Here is a 26,698-nt window from a genome sequence, read left to right on the forward strand (position 1 = left end):
CGACTCGGGACAGTGTAATACTAGATCTCCTGTTAGGGAATGAGCTAGGTCAGGTATCGGACATTAATGTTGGAGAACAAATTGGGTCTAGTGATCATAACTCTGTTAGTTTTCGGGTAGTTTAGGAAAGAGCAAGGAGGGGCCTAAAGTTGAGGTTCTGGATTGGAGAAGAGCAAATTTCGAAGGAATAAGAAGGGATTTGGGGAGTATTGAGTGGAACAGGATATTTTCAGTTAAGGATGTAAATGAAAAGTGGAAGATATTCAAAAAAGAAATTTTGAGGGTACAGAGTAGATATGTCCCAGTGAGGATCAAAGGAAAGACTGGAAGTCATAGGGAGGCTTGGTTTTCGAGGAATATTGGAAATTTGGTTAGGAGAAAAAGGGAGGTGTACAAGAGGTATAAAGAGCAGGGAGCTGAGAGTTTGAAGGAGGACTACAAGGAGTGTAGAAGGAATCTTAAGAAAGAAATTAGAGAGGCCAAAAAAAGGCACAAAGAGGCTTTGGCAGACAGAGTAAAAATAAATTCAAAGGGTTTCTATAGGTACATTAAAAGTAAAAGATTAGTGAGGGATAAAATTGGACCCCTTGCAGATAGCGAAGGTAGGCTGAGTGAGAAGTCAGAGGAAATGGGGGAAATTTTGAATGATTTATTTGCCTCGGTATTCACTAGGGAAAAAAAATATTGAACCAGTTGAAGTAAAGAAAAATAGTGGGGAGGTCATGAAGCATACAAGGATAACCGAGGAGGTAGTGATGGCTGTGTTGAAAAAGATAAAGGTGGATAAATCTCCGGGACCGGACAAAATATTCCCAAGGACACTCAGGGAGGCTTGTGGACAGATGGTGGTGCCATTAACAGAGATATTTAGGATGTCACTGATCATGGGGGTAGTGCCAAAGGATTGGAGGGTGGCGCATGTGGTTCCGCTGTTTAAGAAAGGGTCCAAATGTAAACCTGGGAAATATAGGCCCGTGAATCTGACATCTGTGGTGGGTAAGTTGATGGAAAGTGTTCTGAGGGATGGTATTTACAAATATTTGGAGGTACAGGGATTGATAGGGAGTAATCAGCATGGTTTTGTCAGGGGTAGATCATGCTTGACAAAACATTTTGAGTTCTTCTAGGGGGTTACAAAAAAGGTTGATGAAGGGAAAGCTGTGGATGTTGTCTATTTAGACTTCAGTAAATCTTTTGACAAAGTTCCCCACAGGAGGTTAAGAAAAAAGGTGGAGGCATCAGGTATAAATAAGGAGGTAGTGAAATGGATTCAGCAGTGGTTGGATGGAAGGTGTCAGAGAGTAGTGGTAGAAAATTGTTTGTCCAATTGGAGGCCGGTGACTAGTGGAGTTCCTCAGGGTTCGGTCCTGGGTCCACTATTATTTGTTATATATATTAACGATCTGGATGTAGGGGTAGAGAATTGGATAAGCAAGTGTGCGGATGACACAAAGATTGGTGGTGTTGTGGACAGTGAGGAAGATTACCGTAGATTAAAAGGTGATTTAGGAAGGCTGGAGGTGTGGGCTGAGAAATGGCTGATGGAATTTAATACAGATAAATGTGAGGTGCTACATTTTGGAAAGGCAAATTTAAATAGGTCATATACATTGAATGGTCGACAATTGAGGAGTGCAGAGCAACAAAGGGATTTAGGAGTTATGGTAAATTGTACCCTCAAGGCTGATACTCAGGGAGATGGTGTGGTGAAGAAGGCATTTGGAATGTTAGTATTGAATTCAAGAGTAGGGAGATTATGATGAAATTGTACAAGGCATTGGTGAGGCCAAATTTGGAGTACTGTGTACAGTTTTGGTCACCAAATTATAGGAAAGATATAAAGAAAATAGAGAGAGTGTAGAGAAGGTTCACGAGAATGTTGACAGGATTTCAAGGTTTGAGTTACAGGGAAAGGTTGTGCAGACTAGGGCTTTTTTCTCTGGAGCGTAGAAGATTGAGGGGGGACTTGATAGAGGTGTTTAAGATTTTAAAAGGGACAGACAGAGAAAATGTGGATCGGCTTTTTCAATTAAGAGTGGGGGAGATACAAACTAGAGGGCATGGTTTAAGATTGAAGGGGGAAAATTATAAGGGGAACATGAGGGGAAATTTCTTTACGCAAAGGGTGGTAGGGATTTGGAATGAGCTTCCGGCAGACGTGGTTGAGGCGGGATCATTGGTTACATTTAAGGAAAGACTGGATAGTTACATGGAGAGGAGAGGACTGGAGGGGTATGGACCGGGTGCTGGTCAGTGGGACTAGGAGGGCCGAACTGGCCTGTTCTGTGCTGTAAGTGGTTATATGGTAACACTTGCAGTGGGATCTGCAAGATCAATTAGCACCAAGCAAGTGCAGCATAATAGCACTGTTGTGGGTTCATTCAGGAGCCTGATGGCTGCAGGAAGAATGGTCTTTAAACAGTCTGGTGTGCTTTCATAATATATTGATAGAATGTGAAATAAATGTAGTTTACCAATGCACTAAATAAATATTGCAAATCATAATTTGGAACCTTTTTTGAAATCTATCAGTCCTAAGTAAATGGGCATTGCCTTGCACAACTTTATCAGAGAGAACAAAAAGAAAATCAATAAAGTGCACAAGTAAGAGTCCTTAAATGAATCTTTGATTGAGTTTGTCATTGAGGAGTCTGATGGTGGAGAGATAGCAGCTGTTCCTGAACCTGGTGGTGCGAATCCTGGGCACCTATACCCCTTTCCTGATGGCACCAGTGAGAACAGAGCATGTGCTGGTTGATGTGGATCTTTGATGATTGCTGTTGCTCTCCAACAGCAGCATTCCGTCAGTGTATTCAATAGTGTGATGCCCTAGGCTGTGACCACTTCCTTTTGGAGGGTTTTATGCTCAGGAGTATTGATGTTTTCATACCAGACAGTGATGCAGCTGGTCAGCACATTTTCCACCACACCTCTGTAGAAATTTTCCAGGGTTTTCAATGTCATACTAAACCTCTACAAACTCCTGAGGAAGCAGAGAAACTTCTCAATGCTATTGGTGTGTTGGGTCTAGGAAAGATCCTCCGAGATAGTAACTCCTCCCAAGAACCTAAAATTTGCTCACCCTCTCCACTCTGATCCCCCAATGATCACTGGATTGTAGACCTCTGGCTTTCTCCCGAGCTGAAGTCAACAATCAGCTTAGTTTTGGTGACATAGAGTGCAAGGTTGTTGTTGGTACACCATTCAGCCATGTTTTCAATCTCCCTCCCTCCCCTTCCTTTATACAACACACTACCGTGGTATCGTTGGCAAATTTGTAGATGGTGTTACAGGTGGATAGGGTTGCTATGGTAAAGTTGTACAAGCCATGAGGCCAAATTTGGAGTACTGGGTGCAGTTTTGCTCACCTAACTACAGGAAATATATCAATAAGATAGAAAGAGTGCAGATAATATTTATGAGGATGTTGCCCTGACTTCAAGAACTGAGTTACAAGGAAAGGTTAAACAAATTAAGACTTCATTCCCTGGAGCATTGAAGAATAAGGTGAAATTTGGTAGAGATATTCAAAATTATGAGGAGGACAGACAGAGTAAATGTTGGTGGGCTTTTTCCACTGAGGGTGGGTGAGATACAAACCAGAAGTCTAGGGTCAAGGGAGATCATTCCACGGCAGATGCAATATCGCTGGTTCTCCACTCCGCTCTGGATCACCTAGAAAACAGCAATTCATGCTTACAGCTGCTCTTCATTGACTATAGCTCGGTCTTCAACACCATTACTCCCTCAGTGCTAGTCAAGAAGCTCATTGGAAGACCACAGTCAGTACAACTTGGAAACAATGTCTCCTCCTCACTGATAATCAACACGAGCGCACCCCAAGGATGTGTGCTTAGCCCACTGCTCTACTCATTATACACCCACGACTGTGTGATCAGGCACAATTTCAATGCTATCTACAAATTTGCCAATGCCCACAGTTGTTGGCAGAATCACAAATGGCAACGAGAAAGTTTACAGGAGGGAGATAGATCAGCTCGTCGAATGGTGTCACAACCTTGCACTCAACATCAGCAAAACCAAGGAGATGATTGTGGACTTCAGGAGGAAGTCAGAGAAACATGACTCAGTCCTCATCGAGGAGAAGGTTAAGAACTTCAAATTCCTGGGTGTCAACATCTCTGAGGATCTGTCCTGGAAGCTCCACGTTGATGCAATCACAAAGAAGGCTCACTAGTGGCTATACTTTGTGAGGTGTCTGAGGAGATTCGGCATGTCACCAAAGAATCTTGTAAACTTCTACAGGTGTACTGTGGAGAGCCTTCTGGCTGATTGCATCACTGCCTGATACAGAGGCGTCAACTCTCAGGACAAGAATAAACTCCAGAGGGTTGTTAACTCGGCCTGCAACATCACAGGCACCGCTCCACTCCATCAAGGACATCTACATGAGGCGGTGTCTTAAAAAAGCAGCCTCTATCCTCAAGGACCCCACCACCCTGGCCATGCCCTCTTCACTCTGCTACCATCAGGGAAAAGGTACAGGAGCCTAAAGACGAGCACTCAGCGGCACAAGGACAGCTTCTTCCCCGCTGCCATCAGATTCCTGAATGATCAATGAACCAAAGACATGGCCTCACTTTTCGTGCAGTATTAATGTTATTTTTTTTTTTTTTTTTTTTTTTACAGTCATGTTGTAAGATGGTTAAATATATGTTTGCACTGTGTGATGTTGCCACAAAACACTGAATTTCCTGACAATAAATCCTGATTCTGAAAGGGGAAACATTTTGGGGAAATATTGGGGGGGTGAATTGCTTCACACAGAGAGTGGTGAGTGTATGGAACGAGCTGCCAGCTAAGGTAGTGAATGCAGGCTCAACTTTAACATTTAAGAATTTATACAGGTACACAGATGGGAGAGGTATGGAGCACTATGGCCTGGGTGAACCTTAGTCTATCTTGGCAGAGAAATGGTTCAGCACCGACTAGAAGGGCCCTGTTTCTGTGCTGTAATGTTCTATGGTTCTAAAGTGAATTTAATCCTGAAGAGGGTGAGGTGATGCAGTAGGAAGCCAAATAGGGGTAGAAGGTATACACTTAATGTTAAGGCCTGAGGGAATTTTGAACACAGTTCCTTGAAAGTGGCAAAACAGGTAGATGGGATAGTAGTGAAGGGAGAAGGAAAGCTGGTCTTCACAGAAGAGGGCAGAGAAGATTAAAGTTGCAACTTTACAAACCACCCAGGAGTTTTGTGTGCACTCTGGCTGTGTGGTGGCTCTGGAGGGAGCGCAGTAGAAATTTACCAGGATGATTGATTAGAAGGAATTAACTAAAAGGTGAGGTTAGACAAACTTGGGTTGTTTTCTCTGGAGCAGAGGTGATGGTGTTTGTACATTTGAGAGAGACGGTCAGAACTATCTCCCGAGCTAGAAGTGTGAAATACTACTTGACGTACATTTAAGGGAAGAGATGGAAAGTTTAAAGATGTGAAAGGAAAATTGTTTCTTTTTATATATAATGTGGTAGATGCCTGGAATGGTTTTTGAGGAAAGTGGTGAAAGCAGATATGATAGAGAAACACAAAAGCCTGCAGACGCTATAATTGTGGTAAAAACACAGAAATGCTGGAGGAGCACAACAGCGTCCACAGGCGGGATGATGAAGAAGACCTCAGGCCCAAAACATCAGTTATATATCTTTACCTCCTATGGACGCTGCAAAACCTGCTGAGTTCCTCCAGCAATGCTGCATTTTTACTTAAAGCAGATATGATAGCAGCATTTAAGAAGCTTCTAGGTAGATGCAGCGAATGGAGGAATCTAGTTTAATTTGACATCATGTTCAGTCTGGACATCATGGGCTGAGGGGCCTGTTCTTATGCTATACTGTTCTATGTTCTGGATCAATGCTTGTGGCTACTACAGTATTTTGCTGTTATTGTGGAGAGTCACCAACAGCCAATTCATGCACCACCTGAAGAGGATCAAGTAGGAACAAATGCTAGAAAGAGGAATATACAAGGCATGCATTCATCTTGAAATTCACATCCACTCACTAACATTTGTTAATTGATGCAATTCGAATAGATGATGAGATTAGTAACTTGCATACATTTTAAAATTCAACATCTGGGATACATTTCACTGTATTTCATGCGGCACATTTCACTTAATACTTCAAGAAGTTTATGAGAAATACCTAAACCAGGAAACAAACAAGAAAGTCAGCACATGCGAACAAGGACACAAGCCTGAACCATCTGCTGCCTTTTATCTCAAGGATGCTGCAGGGCCTGCTGAGTTTCTCCAGCACTTGTGTACTGAAGAAAAGGGCAGGTCCTTCCCCAGTTCACAAATATCATTCTGCTAATTGAATTAGTCAAGCACGGTGCTATTTTAAAAACCAACTTGAACACTGTTTGCAGTTTGACTTACCTGCTGGCTCTGGTACAGGCATGGTCTTCGCATTCCAATCTCCCATAGCCAGCGAGCAGCTGGATTATCTGCCAAACCCGTTCAGCTGCAACACGTTCAACTGACTGAGGCAGCCGTCCCTTCGCATGCAACACCTAAAAATAGACAACACACTTAGAAATCAAGTCTTTTTTAAAAAAGCGGCTTGTGTCAGCAAAGCAATGCTATCACAAGAACTTTGATGAAGTGCAGGAGTTGGGAGGTGGGGGAGTTGGGAGGTGGGGGAGTTGGGAGGTGGGGGAGTTGGGAGGTGGGGGAGTTGGGAGGTGGGGGAGTTGGGAGGTGGGGGAGTTGGGAGGTGGGGGAGTTGGGAGGTGGGGGAGTTGGGAGGTGGGGGAGTTGGGAGGTGGGGGAGTTGGGAGGTGGGGGAGTTGGGAGGTGGGGGAGTTGGGAGGTGGGGGAGTTGGGAGGTGGGGGAGTTGGGAGGTGGGGGAGTTGGGAGGTGGGGGAGTTGGGAGGTGGGGGAGTTGGGAGGTGGGGGAGTTGGGAGGTGGGGGAGTTGGGAGGTGGGGGAGTTGGGAGGTGGGGGAGTTGGGAGGTGGGGGAGTTGGGAGGTGGGGGAGTTGGGAGGTGGGGGAGTTGGGAGGTGGGGGAGTTGGGAGGTGGGGGAGTTGGGAGGTGGGGGAGTTGGGAGGTGGGGGAGTTGGGAGGTGGGGGAGTTGGGAGGTGGGGGAGTTGGGAGGTGGGGGAGTTGGGAGGTGGGGGAGTTGGGAGGTGGGGGAGTTGGGAGGTGGGGGAGTTGGGAGGTGGGGGAGTTGGGAGGTGGGGGAGTTGGGAGGTGGGGGAGTTGGGAGGTGGGGGAGTTGGGAGGTGGGGGAGTTGGGAGGTGGGGGAGTTGGGAGGTGGGGGAGTTGGGAGGTGGGGGAGTTGGGAGGTGGGGGAGTTGGGAGGTGGGGGAGTTGGGAGGTGGGGGAGTTGGGAGGTGGGGGAGTTGGGAGGTGGGGGAGTTGGGAGGTGGGGGAGTTGGGAGGTGGGGGAGTTGGGAGGTGGGGGAGTTGGGAGGTGGGGGAGTTGGGAGGTGGGGGAGTTGGGAGGTGGGGGAGTTGGGAGGTGGGGGAGTTGGGAGGTGGGGGAGTTGGGAGGTGGGGGAGTTGGGAGGTGGGGGAGTTGGGAGGTGGGGGAGTTGGGAGGTGGGGGAGTTGGGAGGTGGGGGAGTTGGGAGGTGGGGGAGTTGGGAGGTGGGGGAGTTGGGAGGTGGGGGAGTTGGGAGGTGGGGGAGTTGGGAGGTGGGGGAGTTGGGAGGTGGGGGAGTTGGGAGGTGGGGGAGTTGGGAGGTGGGGGAGTTGGGAGGTGGGGGAGTTGGGAGGTGGGGGAGTTGGGAGGTGGGGGAGTTGGGAGGTGGGGGAGTTGGGAGGTGGGGGAGTTGGGAGGTGGGGGAGTTGGGAGGTGGGGGAGTTGGGAGGTGGGGGAGTTGGGAGGTGGGGGAGTTGGGAGGTGGGGGAGTTGGGAGGTGGGGGAGTTGGGAGGTGGGGGAGTTGGGAGGTGGGGGAGTTGGGAGGTGGGGGAGTTGGGAGGTGGGGGAGTTGGGAGGTGGGGGAGTTGGGAGGTGGGGGAGTTGGGAGGTGGGGGAGTTGGGAGGTGGGGGAGTTGGGAGGTGGGGGAGTTGGGAGGTGGGGGAGTTGGGAGGTGGGGGAGTTGGGAGGTGGGGGAGTTGGGAGGTGGGGGAGTTGGGAGGTGGGGGAGTTGGGAGGTGGGGGAGTTGGGAGGTGGGGGAGTTGGGAGGTGGGGGAGTTGGGAGGTGGGGGAGTTGGGAGGTGGGGGAGTTGGGAGGTGGGGGAGTTGGGAGGTGGGGGAGTTGGGAGGTGGGGGAGTTGGGAGGTGGGGGAGTTGGGAGGTGGGGGAGTTGGGAGGTGGGGGAGTTGGGAGGTGGGGGAGTTGGGAGGTGGGGGAGTTGGGAGGTGGGGGAGTTGGGAGGTGGGGGAGTTGGGAGGTGGGGGAGTTGGGAGGTGGGGGAGTTGGGAGGTGGGGGAGTTGGGAGGTGGGGGAGTTGGGAGGTGGGGGAGTTGGGAGGTGGGGGAGTTGGGAGGTGGGGGAGTTGGGAGGTGGGGGAGTTGGGAGGTGGGGGAGTTGGGAGGTGGGGGAGTTGGGAGGTGGGGGAGTTGGGAGGTGGGGGAGTTGGGAGGTGGGGGAGTTGGGAGGTGGGGGAGTTGGGAGGTGGGGGAGTTGGGAGGTGGGGGAGTTGGGAGGTGGGGGAGTTGGGAGGTGGGGGAGTTGGGAGGTGGGGGAGTTGGGAGGTGGGGGAGATGGGAGGTGGGGGAGTTGGGAGGTGGGGGAGTTGGGAGGTGGGGGAGTTGGGAGGTGGGGGAGTTGGGAGGTGGGGGAGTTGGGAGGTGGGGGAGTTGGGAGGTGGGGGAGTTGGGAGGTGGGGGAGTTGGGAGGTGGGGGAGTTGGGAGGTGGGGGAGTTGGGAGGTGGGGGAGTTGGGAGGTGGGGGAGTTGGGAGGTGGGGGAGTTGGGAGGTGGGGGAGTTGGGAGGTGGGGGAGTTGGGAGGTGGGGGAGTTGGGAGGTGGGGGAGTTGGGAGGTGGTTCGCATGAGATTAATTAACAAAAACTGAAACCATGGGACTAATGCAGTGGTTCTTCACCCTTTTTTAACCCACCAACAAAACCTCAACTTTTTTTTTTAAGTTAACAGAGACTACCTATAATAAATGCACGATCTTGTGACCCTTCCAAGACCACCAACCTGATTTTTTTTTGTTTGGAACATTGTAAATTCAATGACGAAAATAAAACCAAAGCTCAGCCTTGTTTTGCATATTACTTATTTATTCCAGCTACAAGATTAGTCTTTGGCGAGTTGTCACATATCATCTATGACAAATCCACGGACCACTCTCAGTCTACGGACCCCCAGTCCCTTTTTTCTGACACGTTAATCTTGCAATAGTCTGCAAGATAAACATGTCAGCAAAAGGGATGTAAAACAGGACAGATTAAATCCTACTCAACTTGGTGTTCCACCTCGCCAATGGAACATCAATTCAGGGTCAAGGAAATTCTAACCAAATTAGCACACACAGCACATTTGCCATGGTGAATATTTAACAAGGATGCAACATCAGAAGGACATTTTCTGCATGTTTCAAAAATAAAATACATCGAACTAAAATACATATTAAAAACAGATAGTTAAATGTAGAGCATCACAAAGGTGCTGGAAAACTTAGCGGGTCACACAGCAGCTACAGAAAGTAAAAGGTATTAGGACCATAATCATTGCATCTACAGACTTTCCTGTCTAATGTCATTAAATGCAGAGTTGGAACACAATGATAAACATTGATTCACAGGACCTGAAGAGTGGCAGAGTCTCCCTCCATCAATAGGATCATTGTCCGAAGACAGCGTGCAAAATTATTGAGGACCCCTTCCACCCTGTACACAGCATCTTTCAGCTGCTTCCGTCAGGGAAGAGATACAGGAGGATCAGAGCCAGCACCACCAGGCCGAGGAACAGCTTCTTCCCACAGGCACTAGCCTTTTTCACGCTGATAGCGGGCGGTGACCCTATTTGAACCCGGGAGAAATTCCAGGAAAGGCAGGATCTCCCGGGCCTTTCACACCGCAGTCCAAATTCTCTGTAATTTCCCCTCCCCAGCAATTTTGGGGGGGGGGGGGCGGGGGGGAGGAAACACAACAACGATGTAGCAAGCGCTGAGGTCACAACGCTTCCCCTGCTCAGCCATTTGCTGATTCAGACTGCAGGGAGTCATGTAGACAACATCTACTGGCCTACCCTCAATCAGCATTGACACGTCTAAAAGCTTGATCATTTGTAAAACGTGACCTCCCCTGCACAACCTCATGTCGACTGTCCCTAGCTAGCAAGTCCATCTTTTGCCAAATAAATCTTATCTACTCGTTTCACTCATACTAATTCAAAGTTCAGCACCCTACCATTTCTGGATGTGTCTCTGTTGCCCAGCTTAGGCAAAAAAACAACTTGTTTATTTTTCTTCAGTCCTCTTGGATTTCAGGTGTGGCTCAACAGATATAGCTTCAAAGATCTCTGTCAAGGCCTCAGCAAACCCCTCCCTTACCCCTGTCAATACCTGGGATCGATCCCATCAGGCCCTGGAGATTTAATGAGGCCCATTATCACTGGCATTGATGTGCACTGGAACATCAGACAAATCCTCTCTAATCTCTCGAGGTTGCACATCCTGCTCCTGGATGAGTACTGACACTTGCCCACTTCCTCTGGCTCCAGGCACTAATCCGCTCCTTTGTCCTGGAGTGGTCCTATTCTCGTTGATAACGCAGGCACAAATCCCATGGGGTTCTCCCCAGTATTTGCCCAGGACCTCGTAGATCCTTTCGGCCCTAACTGATTCCCTGCTGCTCCTTTTTGCATCTTTGGGCCTACCCAATTTCAGCTTCTTAAATCTTGCTTCTACTTCCTTTCAGTTTTTGATTACATTTGCAAATCTCATCAGAGTATCCAAGGTTCCTGAGTCTTTCTGGTATATATTTGGTTTCTGGTATGTATTTGGTCACCACCCCCCCCCCCAAAAAAAAAGCAGTTGACCGTCTAACAATTCTCACACATCTGATGTGAATTTGTTAAATAACACCTACTCCACAGCTCCTGCTAAGTGCCACTCCCCAATTGGGCAGTATTCTTTGGAGATTCAATCTCAACCTTATCCATAACTAACGGAAAATTTGCAGAGATTTAATCACTGAACAAAATGATCTCCTGCTGAAACTGCCATCACTTAGCTTGAATCATTTCCCAATATTAAGGTCCAGAATAGCCATTTCCCTCAGATGCACTATTTAAATACTGTGTCATGAAACCCGCCTTGATTCACTACACAAATTCTCCCCATCCGAGTCTCTGGAACAAAGGGAAATAAATCTATGATAGGGAAATCAAGTACCCACTGCATCTACCCTGCTTTTCTGTCTTTCCACATCTGTTCTCCTCAAGGAGTCAGTGGTGATGAGGGTCCAGAACTTCAAATTCCTGGGAGCCTACAGGTCGACGCAATCACAAAGAAAGCTTGCCTACGGCTGTACTTTCTGAGGTGATTCAGTATGTCACCTAGGGCTCTCAACAACTTCTACAGGTGTACCGTGGAGAGGAATCTGGTATGGTGGTGGCAACGCTCAGAACAGGAAAAAACTCCAGAGGGTTGTTAACTTGGCCTGCAACATCACAGGCACCAAACTTCACTCCATTGAGGATATCGACAAGAGGCAGTGTCTTAAGAAAGTAGCCTCTATCTTCAAGAACCGCCCCCCCCCACCACCACCACCACCACCACCACCCAGGCCATGCCCTCTTCACTCTGCTACCATCAGGAAGGAGGTCCAGGAGCCTCAAGACCAGCACTCAGCAGCACAAGGACAGCTTCTGCCGGAAGCCATCAGATTCCAGAATGAACCATAGTCACTACCTTACATTATCTTTATCTTGCACTTGTTACGAACTAACAACCCTCTCAATTTTGTTCGGGACTAAACAGACTTTGCTCGCACTAACAAACAGTATTGGCAAAAATTCACCAAATGTAAATTCAAAATAATAGTTTTTATTAAACTATAATAACATATTTCTTACTTATCTCCAACTTAAACTCTACCTTAAACCCTCAGTATGCGCAGAGGTGTGTGTGTGTGTGTGTGTGTGTGTGTGTGTGTGTATATATATATATATAAAGTCAATTTTGAAGGTATTAAATTTTCAGTTCAGAAATAATTATAAAGTGCTTTTAAATATTACATCTTCAGGCCTATTTAAACTCACAATTCTTTCAATGAGTTGTCCTTTCTTTCAGGGGTGATTTCACAAACTCCCTCTTATTTTGCCTAAGAGTTTCGGAGTTTGTTTACTTCTCTTGAATGAAGAATTTTGGAATTTGTGTTCCAAACATTGAAGCTTCCCTCTTTATCTTAAAGAGACAGTCAGAAGTGGGTTTACTTATTTCAAAGCCACTTATTCTGTGTTCTCCTTTTCCAGGAGTTACAGAGACACTGCTCGTCAGTTCAGTATCTTTACAGACATTAGATTCTCTTCAACTCATCTGTCTCTCATTTCAAAAAATAATATATTTCTGGAAAATCTCTCATGTCACATGGTATGCGACATAATTTCTGTCTTTGAAGTTCATCATGTCTTTTCACACTGATGTACTAAAAGCGTCTAAGCCCAGTTATGTCTCTGTGATGTCTGCTCACAAGAGCAAAATGGCCGTGCAGGTGCTTCTGAAATAACAGCCATTATCTTCAGTATCTCGAGAACCATCCCAAATCCCCTTTTGTCTATTGGTTTCAACGACAATCAGCAGCCATTCTATCTTTCAAACTGGCCTCTGTGGTCAATGGTGTTAAAATGAAAATGTGTTTGACGTAGTCAACTAACAGCTGCAAAGAGCTATGTACATCTGTTGAAATGCTTATGAGTTGTCTTTGTTTCACTGACCACCCACAATCTATTTAACTATATGTAGATAAAATATAGTTTTAAACATTAATCTAAGGATTACGCACTATTTTTATTTATTTTGTTATGTGGTTTATATAGGAAAGCCAGAGGTATTCAATCCAGTGATCATTGGGAGAATTGATGGAGAGGGTGAGCAAATTTAAGTTCTTGGGAGTCACCACCTCTGAGGATCTTTCCTGGACCCAACACACCAACGGCATCGTGAAAGAAGCACTTCAGAGCCTCGACTTCCTCAAGAGTTTGCAGAGATTTGGTATGACACCAGAAACCCTGGTAAATTTCTAGAGGTGTGGTGGAAAGAGTGCTAACCGGCTACATCATGGCCTGGTAGGTGGACACCAATACCCCTGAGCGTAAAGCCCTCCAGAAGGTAGCGGACACAGCCCAGGACATCACCCTCCCCACTATTGAGTACATCTACAGAGAACCATAGCGTTAAAGAGCAGCATCAGTGATCATCGAGGACCATCACCACCCAGCACACGTTCTGTTCTCGCTGCTGCCATCAGGAAAGAGGTATCAGTGCCACAAGTCTCGCACCACCAGGTTCGGGAATAGCTGCTCCCCCTCCACCATCAGACTCCTCAATGACAAACTCAGAGACTCATTTAAGAACTATTACTTGTGGACTTTATTGATTTTCTTTTTGTTCTCTCTGTATTGCACAGTTTGTTTACATTTGTTATCTGTTTACAGTTCTTTATTTGTTAACATTTATATGCTGTGTAGTTTTTGTTGCACTACCATTAGAGGTACTTCTGCTGCGCCCGCAGGAAAAAGAATCTCAGGGTTGTATGTGATGTCAAGTATATACTCTTAACAATAAATCTGAAATCTGATATATATTTGTGCATGCATGTCTGTTTGTTTGTCTGTTCTCCATGCAAATCAATATGGAACTCTCTAGAAATGTCCAAGGAGGTTCAGCAGGGATAACATTTGATGCTGAATGTCATGACCACATTGAATTTAAGGTCATATGAAGATCAAAAAGTATTTTTTGACTACCTTGAATCAACAGTGAGGCAAGACTGAAGATCTTCTGCTATCGCTTGCTTTCTCCTTTGACTAACTCGGCGGTTCCCAAACTTTTTCGGTCTGCCACCCCATTGGCCTCCAGGCCACATCCTGAGTTTCTTTCCCCCCACTCCCCCATATACAATGGCACTAGGTGGGGGGAGGGCGGAGAGGAGGGGAAGTGAGTGGCAGCGCAGAGCAGGGGGGGTGGGTTAGTGACGCAGTACAACATGGCTGCCACCGAGACCAGCTCTTTCGAGAACACCTTGTTGCCGTTTATTTTGCTCACTACTGCCACCAGAAGTCTGGCCAGAAAATTACTGCACTGGCTTCTTCATTAAACTTTGCAGCAGGCTGAATAATAAAAAGATTGAAGGTTCGGAACGTCCCCTATTTCCTCACTACCCCCTTGGATCTTTCCACAGCGCACAGGGAGGCGGCAGCACCCACTTTTGGAATCACTAGTATAATGATGGGCTTGTGAAGAGCTTCTGCCAACGTTGCTTCGTTTTTTGGGGCCCATATTGAACTGGGTTTGGCCACTTGTTTTTATTCTGAATGTACATTGATGCACAGCACTGGAACCAATTGAGGAGTTCCTGGTGCAGTTCAATTTTTTTTTTGAACTTTTAAACTTCATGTGAAATTCAATGCGGTCATGACATTCAGCATCAAATGTTACCTGACTCCAGGGCAGCAGCGAACCAGTGCAGAGCACCAGTAAACTGGTAGAACACCCATCGTTGAGAAGCATAGGAGATTACCCTACTGGATGGTGACCATAGCAGAGGACTAGCATGGGGCTCAGTGGCTGAAGGACCAAGACAAACTGTGGGTTGCTAGAGATTGGCTCAAGGGAACTAGGTATTGGAACAGAGATTCAAGAGGGTGCTAAGGGCAAGAAAGACTTCTGAAGGGCTTTGGGTGCTGAAGGCTTCCTGATTGTATCAGAGATTTGGATCTGGAGTTGATGGTTGCCAACGGCTTGAACTGAAGTCTGTGCGGCTGCAGTGACACCGAGTGTTTTTTGAACAAACTCTCTTTTGCCTCTCTTTCTTTGACCGTAAGGGGTGCCGGGCAATGCTCATGGGGACTCTTTCTTTGCCAATAATACACTTTTAATGCATTATTACATGACAATAAAAAGGAACCTTTAAACTTTGAATGATATACCCATGCAGCACAAGATTGGCAGAAATCTTATTGCTGGGTACAGCACAGGAGTGGAAAACCAACCCCAGAGAAGACTTGATTGCAAATGATCTCGGGCAGAATTACATAATCCGCATTTAAGAGTGAAATGGGGAGCAAATTTCTGATCTTTTTCATCTCCCCCTTCTGCTTGTGGAGGAGGGCAAATTCACCCTTATTAATAAAATCTAATATACTGCCAGCTTCAAACAATGCTGTACAATTCCACCAGATCTGAACCCATCCAGCTCTTAGCATAATTCAGCCAGTAACCCATCCATCACTTCTGGAAATTTTATCTGTCTCAGAGAATTTTGTTTTTCTCAAAGGAATTAATAAATCTAGTCACCTCACTCACAGTCTTGCAACAAATGATAAGAGAGAAATAGATCACGTGCAGCCCAAGTTGTGAAATGTGTATAAATAAATTGCTCCATTTAAAAGGTTCTTCTTCTTCCAAGCCACAAATTCAATGATCATATCTAAAAACTACTAATTATCTTGGTTCTGGTCCCCCAATATGGGGGAGTGTGGGGAAAGAAACTCAGGATGTGGCCTGGAGGCCAATGGGGCGGCAGACCAGGTAAAAGGTTCACAAATGCAATTTAAAATCTCAGCACCACAAAGTTTGAAGGACAAATTATTTTAAGGAGCACCGGACTCAAATCTGAATCCAATTTAAGATTAGATCTTAATAAATTAAAGAGCTTTCAATTATTCATTTGATGTGGACGTTTCTGCCTATGTTGTCATCTTGTATTATCTTTGAATCGAGGAGGAGTTCAACTAACATCAGCCACAATAATGCTAGAGTCACACGAGACAGGATGAAAAGGATGCCAATCTCTTCCTTGGAGGCCAATAGTGAAGAAATGTCAATACAACTAGAATACGAAAGGCAAAATCGACCAGTGATTGTAACTTTCAATTCTTACGTCATAAATGAATTTGAGAAATTGCAATTCCTGAAGCCTTGGGTTTTAAACCTGAATTTTGGAGATGTTATAGAGGTAAGCCAATTTCAAAACTACCAAATCAGAATCCTATTAGGTATTTTGAAAGGTCAGCTTACTCAGTGGAGGATGACTTGGAGTGTTCAAACTACACAACACAAAAGGCTTCAACTGCTTGAATGAAGAATCGTGCAACTTGGATTACCTTGGCAAGCTTTTTAGTGTCTCAGAACAGTCACAAACAGGAACAGTGTTAGAAACACTTTGCAGGACAAGGAAAGTCTCAATAAAGGTTCCCAATTCAAAACGATGACTGACCATTTCTACCCACTGAATTCATCCAGCTTTTCGATGTTTGCTCAAGATTCTGTCTCCAAAGATTTTTTTTTAAATATATAAACAGATTTTATTTGATACATGGGACTTGCTCAGAGACCAGGGTTATAATAGTTACAGAAATTGTTACAACTATTTATCAAAGTAGTATGGACAAGTTGTGCTGAAGGGCCTGGTCTGTGCTCCATGACTCCACTTAACAAGAACTAAATGTCTATCAGAGAAGAAATGTTCAGTTTTATTACAGCATCCAGATTAATTGGATAGAATATAGCAGTCTCTTATCAAACAACAAAAGGCAACTAAGTGCTTTATAAAAGGCTGCACAACAGGAATGTTCCTTAGTTTTCTTAGAACAAATTGCAGACTTTTGTGGCTATGGATTGGTGTGTGGTCATCAACAGTTTGAAAGCATTCTTTCTTTCTTGCCCTACTGTTTGTTTTGGCATGGTTTTTAAGCTTCTCTCAGTCAAAGACCCATGGTGATACTGCATCCATTTCTTGACCCGTAATTAAGGCTTACAATATTGTCAGGATTTTCTTTTCAGCTCACACCCACATTTAATTATGTGTACAGTACATGCAAACCAAGTCCATTTGGCTCCTACTCTCTCACCATTAATAATTCACATCTTTCAGATCTAAAATAATAACTTCAAAGTTCTGTCCATCTCCATGATCTGACAGGGTTTAGTCAACTAAATTAGTTCCTCCTCTTACTTCTCCTCAATTTACTAAAGTAACTAAACCAAGGGTGGTGCAGTTAGTGCAGCGCTGTTACGGCACCAGTGACCAGGGTTGGAATCCCACGCTGTCTGTCTGTCTGTCTCCCTGAGTCCACATGGGTTTTCCCGGGGACTGCGGTTTCCTCCCACTGTTCAAAACATCCTGGGGGTCATAGGTTCATTGGGTGTAATTGAGCAGCACAGACTAGTGGGCCGAAAGGGCCTGTTAAATTTACATTTCAACTCGAGTGTGGAATTTTCTATTGGATCATCTAAGCCTCGATATAAACGTTACAACATAGATGTTTTAGATACCGCTTGTTACACGACTCCAAGAGAATGAACCCTTTATCCCAACATTACTCCTTACTTCCCAGTTAAATTCTGCCTCCTGCCAAATCAATGCAAATTAATAATCATTTGTACAAAATCTGAAGTATAATACTGTGGTAGATCACACAGACAATCCATTTTTCACCACAATGGGGAAACTTCAAAATGTTTGACTTTTTTGGATATACTCGTGTATTAAAGTTACATTAATGACGAAGAAGTTTCTAGAATCTCAATCTTTGGATTCTTTCTTTCACTTAAAGTCACAGCAGAAATTATTGAGATTTATTTTTTTTAAAGCTTAGCACATCATTTCCTCTCTCATTTTCCTTAATACACTTTCAGGTTTCAGGTCCTTTATAATACACAAAATCTGTTTGATTTTATTTGCCTGTAAAGAGGCACCATTAAGTGCTGCATAAGTGTCTCTCACATGTGGTATTGGTTATGATTTTATTCAAACAATGTCAATTATTTCCTTTACTCATCTTGCCCCATAACTACTGTAAACCATTGGAATTTAGCCTCTACTCTACAGGGAAAACAATGAAAAGTAAATCGGGATATCATTGTCTAAATAACCATTAAACAAAAACATTGAGAAGGCATTATAAATAAGCAATACTACTTGGAAGATCCCCTGCAAATATTTGATTTATATTTCCTCTTGCCTTTTTTTTTAAAAAGTTCCTGCTTGTTACGTACCTTTTAGCCTCTGTGATTATTTCTATAATTATTTTTATAATTAATTCTATAATTATTTTCTTCAAGTCTGTTTCACGAAAACCAAATGTTTATTTAGCTGCAGAAGTCGACGCATCTGACACCAAAGCTTCTTCAAGTAAATTCTGTAAAATTGGAATGTTCCCAAAGAAATTCAAATTTAGCAATAAAATGCCATTTAACCCAGCAAGTAATTGAAACTCAATTGGAATGAATGATCATTTCACTGCAAAAATAGAGCTTCTAAGGATTCTTCCTTGAAGATCAAATTCTTGGAAACCACACTAACATGAGGTCAGGGGAATTGAAACACAAAAGACATACTTTGAAACTGTAATCCAAATGTTCATTCACCTTAAAAGCTCACATATTTAAATCAGCTTACAACTTCCACATATTTGGTTTAGTAATCCTCTGCACAGATGGCTGGTTCATCAGCATGAGCTCCACTGTTGACACCCAGCCAGAGCCAACAACTTCAAAAAGCTGGACAAATTCACACTTCGACATACAAAATTAAAATCACATTTTACATCACGAGTATGTAAGCTATAAGATAGGAGAGGCATGAAATTTGCACAAATTTGTGCACATGTTAGAAGGACACTAAATTTAAAGTATGGCGCATGAATACAGCATTGATAACCTTGTATCGATACCTCGTGAACTCCATCCATAACTGACAAATTTCCAAGAAACCTGCAGCTTTTAAGGAAAACCTTAATTATTGGAAGAAAAATATACAAAATAATTTTATTTGTAAAAAAAAAATTGTTAAGAATCACTGCAAAATACACTTTAGCTGTTCATATTTAGTTAAAAGAACATAAGAAATAGGAGCAGGAGTCGGCCATCCGGCCCATCCAACCTGCTCTGCCATTCAATGAGATCATGGCTGATCTGATCATTAACTCAACTCCACCCACCTGCCTTTTCCCCATAATTCCTTTTTTATGTAAAAATCTATCTAACTGAACCTTAAATATTTCTAATGAAGTCCAATAAAAAGACAATTACTCCGGCTGATAACAAACCAATAAATAGACAATTACTCCGGCTGATAACAAACCAATAAATAGACAATTACTCCGGCCGATAACAAACCAATAAATAGACAATTACTCCGGCTGATAACAAACCAATAAATAGACAATTACTCCGGCTGATAACAAACCAATAAATAGACAATTACTCCGGCCGATAACAAACCAATAAATAGACAATTACTCCGGCCGATAACAAACCAATAAAAAGACAATTACTCCGGCCGATAACAAACCAATAAAAAGACAATTACTCCGGCCGATAACAAACCAATAAAAAGACAATTACTCCGGCCGATAACAAACCAATAAAAAGACAATTACTCCAGCCGATAACAAACCAATAAAAAGACAATTACTCCGGCCGATAACAAACCAATAAAAAGACAATTACTCCAGCCGATAACAAACCAATAAAAAGACAATTACTCCGGCCGATAACAAACCAATAAAAAGACAATTACTCCGGCCGATAACAAACCAATAAAAAGACAATTACTCCGGCCGATAACAAACCAATAAAAAGACAATTACTCCGGCCGATAACAAACCAATAAAAAGACAATTACTCCGGCCGATAACAAACCAATAAAAAGACAATTACTCCGGCCGATAACAAACCAATAAAAAGACAATTACTCCGGCCGATAACAAACCAATAAAAAGACAATTACTCCGGCCGATAACAAACCAATAAAAAGACAATTACTCCGGCCGATAACAAACCAATAAAAAGACAATTACTCCGGCCGATAACAAACCAATAAAAAGACAATTACTCCGGCCGATAACAAACCAATAAAAAGACAATTACTCCGGCCGATAACAAACCAATAAAAAGACAATTACTCCGGCCGATAACAAACCAATAAAAAGACAATTACTCCGGCCGATAACAAACCAATAAAAAGACAATTACTCCGGCCGATAACAAACCAATAAAAAGACAATTACTCCGGCCGATAACAAACCAATAAAAAGACAATTACTCCGGCCGATAACAAACCAATAAAAAGACAATTACTCCGGCCGATAACAAACCAATAAAAAGACAATTACTCCGGCCGATAACAAACCAATAAAAAGACAATTACTCCGGCCGATAACAAACCAATAAAAAGACAATTACTCCGGCCGATAACAAACCAATAAAAAGACAATTACTCCGGCCGATAACAAACCAATAAAAAGGCAATTACTCCGGCCGATAACAAACCAATAAAAAGACAATTACTCCGGCCGATAACAAACCAATAAAAAGACAATTACTCCAGCCGATAACAAACCAATAAAAAGACAATTACTCCGGCTGATAGTAAACCAATAAAAAGATAATTACTCCGGCTGATAGTAAACCAATAAAAAGACAATTACTCCGACCGATAACAAACCAATAAAAAGACAATTACTCCGGCCGATAACAAACCAATAAAAAGACAATTACTCCGGCCGATAACAAACCAATAAAAAGACAATTACTCCGGCCGATAGTAAACCAATAAAAAGACAATTACTCCGGCCGATAGTAAACCAATAAAAAGACAATTACTCCGGCTGATAGTAAACCAATAAAAAGACAATTACTCCGGCTGATAGTAAACCAATAAAAAGACAATTACTCCGGCTGATAGTAAACCAATAAAAAGACAATTACTCCGGCTGATAATAAACCAATAAAAAGACAATTACTCCGGCTGATAATATACCAATAAAAAGACAATTACTCCGGCTGATAATAAACCAATAAAAAGACAATTACTCCGGCTGATAATAAACCAATAAAAAGACAATTACTCCGGCTGATAATAAACCAATAAAAAGACAATTACTCCGGCTGATAATAAACCAATAAAAAGACAATTACTCCGGCTGATAATAAACCAATAAAAAGACAATTACTCCGGCTGATAATAAACCAATAAAAAGACAATTACTCCGGCTGATAATAAACCAATAAAAAGACAATTACTCCGGCTGATAATAAACCAATAAAAAGACAATTACTCCTGATGATAATAAACAAATAAAATGTCTGACAAGGGTTTAAATTTAGCAAAAAAAAATAAATTCTCAAATTTCCCATCCAATCCATAATCCCTGGGAAGGTGTTTGAGCACACCAGCTACCCGCTCCCCCTACCCCCCACCCCCATTAATGGTGTTCTGAGGATTTGTTGCAGGTTGGCCAAGGTAAGTAAAAGAATAGTCCATGGTCCATGGGTGAAAATGGTTGAGAACCTCCAGTCTAAAAGATGACAATTTGAAAACATGGTAGGCATGAAAATAATGCTTATAAAACCCCTTCATTTTAATAATGTATATTATTATGTCTCTCATTTCCTACTTCTCTAACATGCCATCTCCAATTTCACAAGACATTGATCAACACAGATGACCATATGCAGATTATCAGGTTTCATTTTGGTTCTGGTACAATACAGCTTCCAAGCTCAAGTTTCATTCTGGGTCAATAATGTCACTCAATGGTCCACGGAGACACACAACTGCGTGCCCATGGATAAAATAACATATAATTTAAGAAATAAATACAAAATATGGCAACCTTATCGAGAGCACTTTGGTGCGCAACTATAACAACAGCCCACAGTTCTAAAAAGCTAACACAAAGACAACAGCTATGAAGCACCTCAAAGAGGGGACACTGATTAGAAAGACTGGCAGGATGATAAATTTCTCTTTTTACCATTTTTCTGTTTGTCATTTTAATTGTTTTAGTTGTTCAATTTTCAAAGTTCTGGGGGAAGGGAAGGAAATTACATAAATTGATATAGAGTTTGTATGTGAGAAGTGAATTATACTAAAAGAGTGTAAATATGTTAAAAAGGATGGTTTTTCAGATGTGATACAATGTTTTGAAAAAAATTTAAAAATAAAATTTTCAAAAATGATGTCACAACTGCATCCAAGGTGTGACAGAGTGTATAGAGTATTGGGAAAGGTTTGTTAGAGTAGGTTACATACAAACACCTTAAAACAGATCTTATTTGAAAAACTGGAGCTCTGCCCCTTGCTAGACATAACAGCTACACAGCTTTTGCAAGAGCTTTGAAGAGTACTCAAGAGACTTCACTAATGGATTGTTGTTTACAAAAGGCAACAGATGAAAGAGCATGTTGGAGCCATTGCTGTCTGGGGGAGAGCTCACTGTTGTAGAGCGAGAGAGAGAGAGCACTTGTTCAGCGTTACAGCCAGCAGAAGTAGCTGGGACTGGAACAGGACAAGCTGGCAAGCCCGTTTGGAAGATGGCCTAGTCAAAGCCCTTGTGGTTCATGCTAAAGAAGAGGACTGGCTGTCTAATGTTTCACTTGGAATAAGAGAAACAAAAAGGAGCTCTATGGTGACCTGAAAGAAAGAGGTTATCATCTGGAGAACCCTGAAGGGGCAAGTTTTGTCAGCAAGACACTGCAGTGGCTGATAGAAGTACATCAGTTGTGGATGTCCTGAAACAACAAATCTCTCTGAAAACTGACAAGAACCTTCCTGAGCGGTAACCATTTACCTTTCAAACACCAAAGCCTGGTGAACTTTATCAATGTTAAATTTTGTGCACAGTATAAGAATTACCTGCAACCATTTAACTTGGAGGCATGAGAAGTGAGATTGGACTGTGAACCAAAGAACTTTCTGAACTTACACACACACATTACATACACATGCACTTAGAATTAGAAGGGGGTTAAGTTAGGTCAATTGTGATGTTTAAAGATAATTAAAAGCAATTTTTGTTTACATAACCATTTGTCTTGGTGAATATCTATTGCTTCTGGGTTTATGGGTCCTCTGGGCTCGTAACAAAGGGAACAATTTTTACACTTGTTAAGTCGAAGTTTTTAGTCCATTTATTCTACGTGAAAAAGAAAAGTACAAAGGTAATCACAGAACACAAGCATCAGGATGAAAATATTCCAGTTATAAAAAACTTAACCTGTGCCAGTTTTCCCAAAAAGACTTACTCCAATTAGTCTCTCTTCTCTCCAGCCACTCCCTGGAGTCAGGGAACACAAAATAGTGCAACACATCACACCTGTGACAGCTTTTATGCCAAAATAAACACATCATCAGCCTGCACATGATCTCTGACCTCTATTCCCTTCTTGGGAGTTACTTTCTCAGAAGAACTTTCCTGGACCCAACACACCAATGGCATCGTGAAGAAAGCACGTCATCACTTCTGCTTCCTCAGGAGTTTGCGGAGGTTTGGTATGACACTAGAAACCCTGGTAAATTTCTACAGAGGTGTGGTGGAAAGTGTGCTGACTGGCTCCATCACATTCTGGAATGGGGAAACCAATACCCCTGACCGTGAAGCCCTCCAAAAGGTAGTGGACACAGTCCAGGACATCACAGGCAATACCTTTCCCATTATTGTATGCACCTACAGGGAACACGGTCGTTGAAGAGCTGCAGCAATCATTAAGGTTCCACACTACCTACCTCTGTTCTCGCTGCTGCCATCGGGAAAGAGGTACAGGTGCCACAAGAGTCGCACCACCAGGTTCAGGACCCCTCCTCCAGCAGACTCCTCAACCTTAGTCAGGGACTCATTTAAGACTCTTACTTTTGCACTTTATTGATTTTCTTTTATTCTCTCTGTATTGCAGTCAGTTTGTTTACATTCATTATCTATTTACAGTTCTTTATTGGTTTACATGCGTACACTGTGTACAGTTTTTTTTTGCACCAACAATTAGTGGTAATTCTACCTTGCCACAGGAAAAGGAGTCTAAGGGGTGTATGTGATGTACTCTGGCAATAAATATGAAATCTGGATGTCCACATGTCTATCTAAAAGCCTGAAAAATGTCACCATCTTATCTACTTTGACCACTTCTCTTGGCAGCTCAGTCTAGACACCCACCACTCTCTGCGCATTAAAAAGAAACTTGCCTTGCATATCCCCTTGAAGCTTTCCATCTTCACCTTAAAGATTTGCCCTCCAATCCCATCCTCAAGTCCAAAAAAGGTTACATATATTATGGGCCAAGGGAAGAGGTTGGACAAACTTGTATAATTTTCTCCAGAACATCAGAAGCTGGTGGGGGGGGGGTCACCATCAGAACCTTTTGCAGAAAAACAATTGCTGGAGGAAATCAGTAGGGACATAGAGGGTCCATGGATAGAAATGGTCCATCAAAATTTCAAGTTTGGAACCCTCCCTTTATCAAGGCTCCTGCTCCTTATCCCTCTCCTCACCCAATAGTTTCTCCCTCCACCTGTCTCCATCTCTCACATTTCATTCACATCTGGGGAGTTCTCCCAGATTCTTTCCCTCTTTAGACATGTCATTTTATATTTTATCTTAATCTTGATAAATGGTCGGAATCTTTTGTCCAGAGTAAAAATGTCAAATGCGTTTAAGGAGAAGGGGAGCGGGGAGTTTACGGGTGATGTGTGGGCCTGGAACAGGCTGCCAGGTGTGGTGGTGGAAGTAGACACAATGGTAGCATTTAAATGGCTTCTAGATGCACAAGTAGGCAGGGAATAAAGGGACATGTACCATGTGCAAGCTGCAGAGATCTAATTTAATGCAGTCATCACGTTGAGTATTTGCCATCTGGTATTTGACATGACCATCCTTCGAATAATTCTCCATCTGCACTTATTTATTTCTATCACGTCAGACCTCAACCTCCACTTCAGAAACAACAACCTAAACATTCACCGTTTCCTTTTGAAAGCAATTTTCAAAGAGACTTTGATCTATTTATATGCAATTAAAAAAATGCTAAATAGCCAAACTAATTTAAGTTGCCATGGTAACCTGCGTCATTAAAGTTACACAAAATATGGAGATAGCTTCTTTGCGAGATACCATTGAAAAGTAATTAGAACTAAATGACTAGCCCTTGAAACCAAGCTCAACAGTCCATAAAGAATAACATTATATATTCCGCAAGGACAACAAAGGTTGTACATCACCAACAAGATAAAAATTAAAGCAAATATTTGCTTCTCATTCGTGGCTTAGGAACACATAACTTCATTCTTCATTATTATAATATGCATACATGTGGCACACTCTTAAAATAGAACCAAAGAACACCTCAGCACAGAAAACAGGCGATTTGGCCCTTCTAGTCTGGGCTGAAATATCATTTCACTTGTCCGTCCCTTCGACCTGCACCCAGTGCAAAACCCTCCAGACCTCTCCCATCCATGTATCTATCCAATTTATTCTTAAAACCCAAGAGTGAACCTGCATTTACCACATAAATTCCACACTCCCACCACTCTGAGTGAAGAGGTTCCCCCCTAAATCTTCTCATATTTCTCTCTCCTATTCTAAATGGAAAGAGCCTATTCACATTTACTGTCTAAACCCCTCCTAATTTTGTAAACCTCTATCAAATCTCCCCTCATTCTTCTACACTCCAAGGAATAAAGTCCTAACCTGTTTAATCTTTCCCTGTAACCAACTCCTGAAGGCCCAGCAACATGCGAGTAAATCTTCTCTGCATTTTTTCCCAATCTTACTGATGTCCTTGCTGTAGTTAGGCAACCAGAACTGCACATAATACTCCAAATTTGGCCTCACCAATGTGCAATACAACCTCACCACACCATAACATTCCAACTCCCATACTCAATACTTCTGATTTATGAAGGCCAAGATGCCAAAATCTTTTTTTTTTAAACTATCCTGTCTACCTGTGACACAACTTTTAACCATAACCATACAACAATTACAGTATGGAAACAGGCCATCTCAGTCCCTCTAGTCCGCACCAATTTAAGTGATCTCTTCTGGTCCCACCTTCCTACTCCCCGTCCAGAACCCTCCAATCCCCTCACATCCATTCACTTAACCAACTTCTCTTAAATTACAAAATTGACCCTGCTGCAACATCCTCTTCCGGAAGATCATTCCACTCAGCCACCACTCTCTGAGTGAAGAAGCTTCCTCTCATGTTACTTCTAAACCTTTGCTCCTTAACCCTCAACTTATGACCCCTCATTCCAATCTTCCCTAACCTCAGGGGAAAGGGCCTATTCACATCTATTCTACTTATCCCCCTCATAATTTTAAATACCTCTATCAAATCCCCCCTCAACCTTCTCTGCTTGAAGTCCCAATCTACTCAATCTTTCTTTGTATTCTAGATACTTCGAGGGAATTATGTATCTGTATTCCAAGATCCACACTCCTCTGTACCCTACCATTTACTATGCATGTCCTAACTTGATTTGTCCTTCCAAAATGCAACACGTCACACTTGTGTGCATTAAATTCCATCTGCCATATTCTGGCCCATTTTTGCAGTTGGTCCAGATCCCTCTGCAAGTTTTGAAAGCCTTCCTCACTGTCCACAACACCTCCAATCTTAGTGTCATCTACAAACTTGCTGATCCAATTTACCACATTATCATCCAGATCATTGATATAGATGACAAATAATATTAGTACCAGCACCGATCCCTGAGGCACACCACTAGTCACAGGCCTCCAGTCTGAGAAGCAACCATCC

At 43.2% G+C, this 26,698-nt stretch overlaps 1 protein-coding gene across 9 annotated transcripts in view; it reads right to left on the reverse strand.

Moving 5' to 3' along the window:
* ssx2ipa (synovial sarcoma, X breakpoint 2 interacting protein a) overlaps window positions 1-26,698 on the reverse strand; it is a 100,407-nt gene that overhangs the window by 48,999 nt on the left and 24,710 nt on the right. For 8 of the 9 annotated variants that reach the window (XM_069939386.1, XM_069939385.1, XM_069939384.1 and 5 more), the window contains one exon: window positions 6,399-6,532. In XM_069939386.1, coding sequence (XP_069795487.1) covers window positions 6,399-6,444 — 46 coding nt within the window. In that variant the 5' untranslated portion in view covers window positions 6,445-6,532. Of the gene's footprint in view, window positions 1-3,600; window positions 3,678-6,398; window positions 6,533-26,698 lie in introns of those variants that run through there. The other variant, XM_069939388.1, reaches the window with a different exon arrangement.

This window comes from Narcine bancroftii, chromosome 5 (assembly GCF_036971445.1).
Source record: "Narcine bancroftii isolate sNarBan1 chromosome 5, sNarBan1.hap1, whole genome shotgun sequence".
In the NCBI taxonomy this organism is placed as follows: domain Eukaryota; kingdom Metazoa; phylum Chordata; class Chondrichthyes; order Torpediniformes; family Narcinidae; genus Narcine; species Narcine bancroftii.